Source organism: Elephantulus edwardii, unplaced genomic scaffold (genome assembly GCF_000299155.1).
Source record: "Elephantulus edwardii isolate Elephantulus edwardi_28Jun2011 unplaced genomic scaffold, EleEdw1.0 scaffold00133, whole genome shotgun sequence".
NCBI classification, from domain to species: domain Eukaryota; kingdom Metazoa; phylum Chordata; class Mammalia; order Macroscelidea; family Macroscelididae; genus Elephantulus; species Elephantulus edwardii.
In genome coordinates this window covers 2341267-2348797 of record NW_006399883.1, presented here as the reverse complement: position 1 = coordinate 2348797, position 7531 = coordinate 2341267, and the positions used below count along the sequence as shown (strand labels likewise).

The 7531-nt window shown below is 34.6% G+C and overlaps 1 protein-coding gene across 1 annotated transcript; it reads right to left on the bottom strand.

The window, feature by feature from the left end:
• Nucleotides 1-5821: 5821 nt before the first annotated feature.
• Nucleotides 5822-6745, bottom strand: LOC102866111 (olfactory receptor 1044-like). Its single transcript, XM_006894001.1, has one exon. It carries the CDS (start codon nucleotides 6743-6745, stop codon nucleotides 5822-5824), a length of 924 nt encoding a protein of 307 aa, XP_006894063.1.
• Nucleotides 6746-7531: the final 786 nt, after the last annotated feature.

Here is a 7531-nt window from a genome sequence, read left to right as displayed (position 1 = left end):
AATTTCCTGACTACTGGTACTACAAGGATCATAGGTAGATGAGTTGATTTCTAGAGTAAGATGCGTCCTACTTTGGTTTTGGTGGTCTAATGGTAAGAGACTGTGTTGCAATCCTGAAGGCATGTGGTTTGAATCCAAAAGCTGCTCCACAGGAGAAAGATTGACAATCTCCTGTGAAATAAATTGCCTCTGAAAATTGCCATTGGATGGCCTGCTAGGAGTCGGTTCCAAATGGACTACATATAACAACATAAAAAATACTTTGTTTCTGTCTTTTAGTCATTTTTTGGATATTTTGTTTTCATGTAATATTAATAATATTGTTCAAGAATTTCCTCATTCTGTGGAATCACTCTTCTTGGGAATAGAAAAAAAAAATAATGTTTTCCAGTCAATTGGCCAAATAGCTGTCTACCAAGTTTCCTAGCATAAACTAGGAAGTGAATCCAGGATTGCATATGTTAGTTGAAACACGACAATCTCATAGATTCCCAAGATTTTATGTTGTTCCACATGTCTTCAATGCAGTTTAACTTTCTTCCTTCAGTGCCATTGTTTCTTCCTGAAAAGTTTCAGTATCAACCAATTCTTTTTGGTACAGTGATATATTTTTTTTATTATTTCTATCTTCTTTTGATGTTTCCTGGATCATTCAATATTTTGCCATGGCATCTCTCAGTTTTGCATCTTTGGACTTGAATTTACTTATTATTTCTTTCATCTGGTTTTGTATTATTAATGTTCAGTTCCTCAAACCTGTTCTTAAGATTATTCTTAAATTTAAATGGGATAGATTTGAGGTCCTATTTTGGTTCTAATGGACGCATTTTAATTTTCTTCAAGTTCAATTTGTATTTGCACATGTGTGGTGTTGGAGTAGTATTCACTCCACGGACTGCACAAATAACCAACAGATGTGTCTTGGGGAATATGCAACCAGAGTACTACTTGGAGGCAAGGACAGTGAAGTTCAACCTCACATGCTTTGAGTATGTTCGTAGGAGGTGTAATTTATTGGAAAGAAACATCATGGTTGGAAAAGTGGAGTGTTAAAAAGGCAGTGGAAGACCCTCCGTGAAGTGGATTGACCCAGTGACTGCAGTAGTAAGATCAAGTATGAGACAGATGAATAGGATGGTTTAAGATAGAACAGATATTGTTAGAAGGGTCAATGTGAATTATTCAATTTGATGAGACCTAGTAACACGAACTTTGTTTTCATTTTTCAATAGAGTTTGGATTAATTGATGTTCCTTTTCAAATAAGATTGGAAATTGTCTTTTCTACCTCCTTGAAGAATGGCATCAGAACATGCATTCTGATGCTTTGACTCTATAGATTGCTTTTGGCAAATAATTGTCATTTTCACAACACTAAGCCTTCCTATCCATGAAATTGTGTAGTTCTATTTATCTTTGTTTGTTGTAGTAATGTTTTATAATGAGGTCTTGTAGACTAATGTAAAAAAAAAAACAACTGTGCTGCAATCCCAAAGATATAAGATTCATATCTATTAGCTGATCTATGGGAGAAGGATGGATATCTTCATTCTATGTAATTTAGTGCTTTTGAAAACCCTCTGGAGGATCAGTTATGAATTATTCCTGACTCGATGTCATAGAACAACAATAATAATGTGTTGCTCTGTGTGGTAAAGGTAACTACAACTCAGAGAACTGACGAAATACAGCTCTGAACCTTGTTTTATTCTGAGCCAACATTACCATTTCTGACACATTTCATCTCTTCACCACAGTCACTGTGTCAATCCATCTTATCCAGGATCTTCCTCTCCTCTTCCTCTCCTCTACTCTTTGCCAGTTCAGCTTTTCAATAGTAGTTGAACAAGCTGGAACTAGAGAGAGGGCTTTGTCTGAGAAGTAGAAATTCTAACGACAAGGAGGTAATTTTATTTCCCCTATCACTCTTCATCTTCACTAAGCAAGGTTGTGTTATTTGTATAACACAGGTTGTTGATAAGTCTTTCTCCAATCCTGATGCCATGTTTTTCTTTATATAGCATAGCTTCTCAGGTTATTTGCCCAGCATTCAATTTAAATAGTTGTGGAGAAAAGATACAATCCTGACTCAGACCTTCCCAATTTTAAACAATGCAATATTCCCTAGTTACATTTGTACAACAGCTTCCTGATCTATGTTTAGGTTTCCAATGAGCTAAGTAAGTGTTCTTTCCTTCCCGTTTCTCTCAACGTTATTAATAATAAATTGTTATGATCTATATGGTCAAATATCTTTCAATAGTCAACACAACACAAGTCATCATCTCTCTTTTATTCTCTATTTTCAGGCAAGAGTTATTTAATACCAGTAATGATGCTTCCATGTCAATAGTGTATGTGTTTATGGATATATTTGTGTATTCTTATGAATAGATAGATAGGTACTAGGTATGTTCATGACTAAACATGCATAAATGAGAGACAGAGAAAATAAATCCAAAGGAAAATACTTTCTAGTTTGTCTAATAAAGCATTATTATTATAAATTTACTCAATAATATTGTGTAATAATTAACACAAAACACAAATATTCCATATTATCTATCCCTCTCACCATTATGAATCATAAAACATTTATTGATTGTGTGCATTCAAGTTCTAAAACAGCAATTTTATCAGAGTAAAATTTCTCCATAGTGTTTTCCAGGTTACAATCCTTACAAAAGAAGAATGTATTTTTTTTTCTTTTATGTCAGTGATTATGGGTTGAAATATATGGCTTTTTGTTTAGTAGTAAATTATTTATGTTGTACAACTAGGGATATTAGTTTACTAGTAGTATTCCAGAACTTTGGTATTTTTAAAATACAAGTAATCATTTTCCATTTTGCTTCGATTCACAATCAACATTCTTGGTAACAGCAGTGAAATGTCAAAATATGTATTTCATTGGGGACAACTGTTGTCAAGGACTTCTTTAAAGTTCTAAAAAGAAAGAATATCAGTTTGAAAACTCTGTGATGCACTTGAGGCAAGCCAGAGTATTTTCAGTTGCTTCCCATGCATCTGCAAGTTGGATGATGATTAAGGAAGACTGAAGAAGAACTGATGTCTTTAAATTGTTATATTTGAGAAGAATATTAAATGTGCTATGAACTGCTAAAATAACAAACAAATCTCTCTTAGTTGAAGTACAGCTAGAGTTCTCCGTAAAGGCAAGAATGGTGAAACTTCATCTCACATATTCTGGACATATTGTCTGGAAAGTCCATTCCTTAGCAAAATACAACATACTGGGAAAAGTAGAAGGTAAAAAAGTGACATAGATCTTTAAAAGGATGGATTGAGACAGAGACTACAACAATAAGCTCAAGCAAAGCAAAGATCATGAATATGGTGCAATTTAGGGCAAATTTCAGCTCTATTGTTCATTGAGTTACTATGAATAATATTTAACTCAATGGTATCTCATAACATCAATAAGCAATCATTGATAGAGTTTGTAGAGAGCTGTGCTTCTAATCCAAACACAGTAACTCTCTGGCAGTTCAAATTCACCAGCACCTTCTATGGGAAAAAGGAGTTTTATAGCCTCTCAAAAACTTGCTGGAGGATCAGCTTTGAGTTGGTTCCTAGCAGACAGTAATAAGAGACAAAGAAATCATTGTCACCAATTTTTCTACAATGTCATTTATTAATCAATAGTATGTATTTTATAAAATTTCTTTTTATAATTTAAAAACCTTACAATTTATGTACATACATGTCTGTCAGTAGTTTCTTAAAAGTACCAATAAGTAATGAATTAAGTGATTTACTTACGATTTCAACAGAATTGTCAACATAAACATTTGCAAACATTTGCTGATTCCAGTACCTTTGAACGTACTATGGTTCTTCCAACTCCAAGATCACAAGTTAAACAGCTTCCCATAAATTCATCTTATTAACTGGGAATTTTCATGCACATGCTCATGTCAAATATTAACCAATAAAAATAAGTGTATTGATTGTGAAAACTAGGAAGCTCTCGTGTCTTAGTGGTAAAGAGTTGTGCTACTATAAAGGCACACAGTTCTAATACAGCAGGAGAAAGATGGGCAATCTTCTCTTGTGAGATTTACTGCCTCTTGCCAGATTAATTCTAAGGTAATCTATGAGTGAATCCTAACTTGACAGTATGTTACAAACAAACTATTGTTAAAACTAATTATTTACTTAGAAGACAAAGATTCTTTGCTTTTCATTCTAGGCTCTTCTGAACTTAAAGAAAATGAAAATCTATTAAAATAGCACAAAGTATTACTTCCAATTTGAAGTAAAATAAACTGGAAATTGGGAATAAATTGAGAAGCTTATTTTTTTTGCTGTTATGTTTTTTAATTTTATATTTTTTCATACAAAATTTGTATTGCATTGTGTTTCATATTTTCCTTCATTCATATTGTGCTTCATACAATCATTCTTATACATTGTACTTTATAAAATTAATCTTCATTGAATTTTACCTACCATTACCAGGTCTTTTCAGGTCCCTGTCAGATCTTTCCCATATATTTTACCTGCTCCCTCCACCCATTAAGATGTGTGAGCCTGTGATCTGCCCCCTGCCTACTCTAAGCCTTCTGCTCCCAACCCTTTTGCCTTTGGATCTCCATTTGCATTTTAATAGTTATTCTTCTAATTTTACAATAATGATATTATCCAGCCAAATGACAACAATAAAACCTGGCCTGTCAAAATCACACTTAATATGAATGGACTAATTACACCACTTAAAATGAAAATAATAGCAGAATGGATAAACATTTGTATATACTGCCTACAGGAAATATATCTAAGAAACGAGGTGTGAGGTAGACTGAAAAACAATGGCTGGGAAACAATATACCAAGCAAATAGCATTCACTAAAAAAGCAAGGGTAGCAATGCTAATATCTGATAGAATAGGCCTCAGGATAAAAACCACCATAGAAAATAAGGAAGAACACTATATAATGATTAAAGGAACAATAGAAGACATAACCTTAATTGAGCATCTGCTCACCAAATGACAGACTTGCAAAATACCTAAAACAATGGTTAATAGAATTGAGGAAAGAAATAGACATCACCACAATAGTTGGTGGTTGTGTTTGATACTGCTGAATCAGAACAAACCCATAACTGACCCTCTTGTGGATTTTCAGAGACAGTTAATTGTACAAGAGGAGATCATCCATCCTCCTGTGAAGCAGCTGGTGTATTTGAACCATGTGTCTTCAGGATTGCAGTGCAGCTTCTTTTCACAAGACCACCAGAGCTCACCATAGTGGTAGGAGACTTTAACACACCACACTCACCAAAGGACAGGTAAACTCAAAAGAAATTTAATAAAGATGCAGAAGATATAAACTATGTAATCAGCCAACTCGGCCATGTGGAAGAGAATCTGATATTTTTAAATAAAAATAAGCACAAGGTATAACAAATATTTTTTGTGCATTTAGTAGTTATGTTCAGGATATATTACATATTCTATAAACTTCCTATGTAATTAGCATTCCATTCCTGATAATAGTGTTTATGCTGTTATTAGATCTAAGATTACATCTTTTGCACTTTTGGAATTTCAAAATGTAATTTCTTTAATGACAAACTAATGGCAATGTATGGAAGGTGTTTCTTCCTTGTAATGTCAATAACTAATGAAAATTCATAAACTCCATGGCAAAAAATAATAATTTTAGCAGCTATTTTATGAGGGAGCTCTGGTGGCTAAGATACAAATTCTATATTTCATGGCTGTAAAAGAGTAAGTAAGAAATATAAAGAGAGTGCAGAACAAGATTCAGAAAATATGATCAACAAGATAAAAATACTTATTTGGATGAACGATATAGCTTTATCAGAGCCACCTGCATGTCTCTGTTTCTCAAACAGTAGACAACAGGGTTCAAGCTAGGTGTGAGGATGGAATAAAATACAGACACTAGCCGTCCTTGAGTAGGTGAGTAATGGGAAGCAGGCCTCAAATAAGCAAAGCTCCCAGTGACATAAAACAGAATGACAGTAGCGAGGTGAGAGGAGCAAGTGGAGAAGGCCTTCCAACGCCCATTGGCAGAATGGATTTGAGCAATAGTGGAGATGATAATAACGTATGAGATTATGGTGAGGGCAAAGGCTCCCAGGATGATGCACCCACCCACTACAAATCCGACTTCCTCATTAGTATGAGGGTCACTGCAGGAGAGTCTCATGATAGGGGAGCTATCACAGAAGAAATGATCGATAATGTTGGGCCCACAGAACAGGAGGGAAAAGGTGTTGACTGTGTGAAATATGGCATAAAGAGCTCCGCTCAACCAGGCCACAATGACAAGCTCTGTACACAGCTTTCTATTCATAATGACCCCATAAAGAAGGGGCTTATGAATGGCCAGACAGCGATCATAGGCCATAGATGTGAGCAAAAAGCACTCAGAGGCACACAGCATTACAAACAAGAAAAGTTGAGCCACACATTCCCGAAAGGAAATGACTCCTGATTCCATGAGTGAGTTGATCAGTGCCTTGGGTATGGTGACTGAGGTATAGCACATATCCAAAAAGGACAAATTCTTCAAGAAGAAATACATGGGGGTATGGAGGCGGTTGTCTCTGTTCACAGCTGCGATGATAGACATATTCCCCAGGAGGGAAAAAAGGTAGATGAAGAGGACAGAGATGGTGCTTAGTAGCCTGAGTTCAAAGATGTCTGAGAAGCCTTTGAGAATAAATTCCATCACAGTGGTCTCATTTGTCATTTCCTTTTGAAGTCATGTGGGGGAGATGAACAAATATTCAAGATAGTTGTATTTAAAAGACACATAAATACAGCTATCTATGCATAAAAAATGTAATGAAAAAATGAAATTCCCAACCTTAGTTTGTGAGTTCCATTTGCGTTGCTTTTCATTCATTCTCTCAGCTGTTCAGTTGACTCAGGGGCATAAGTTCTTAAAAAATGAATAAGAAATAGACATACATTCTTTAAGTGTCTGGTTACCTAGACACATTTATATCATATTAAAAGTTTTCAAACTAATACACATTGTTGTTTGTTATGTTAAGTGCTGTTAAGTTGTATACGGCTTTTAACGACCCTGTGAATGAAAGACCTAAACATTTGTATAGCTTTGGTCCTTTCTCCATAGAGTTTCCTCAAAATAAAAAATTATTTTACTCATTCAATAATTAACCACTAAGCAGCTGTTATAGGCACTACCATAATGTTGTCTGAGACAAAAGCATAAAAATGGTTAAAGCTCAAATCCTCAAGATTTGAGTAAAGAATGTGAACACATCAGAAACAGTAGAGTGGTACTGAATAGGAGCTACTCATATGAGACTTTGGAGTGTGATAAGATTAAGCCTTCAAATTTTTCAGTAGAAATAAATTCTCATTTTAACATAATTTACCCAGACTATCAAACAAAACAGAACAAATAAAAAATACAAAAATGTGGGCTGAATCTGGCTTACATGTCTCTTCAGCCTGAAACCTAAGTTCACAACTTCTCTCTCATAGTGCAAATTTTTGTATGCTCTTA

Excerpts from the sequence above, each read along its gene's own strand:
- LOC102866111 (XM_006894001.1), bottom strand. The coding sequence starts at position 6,745 with ATGACAAATGAGACCACTGTGATGGAATTTATTCTCAAAGGCTTCTCA.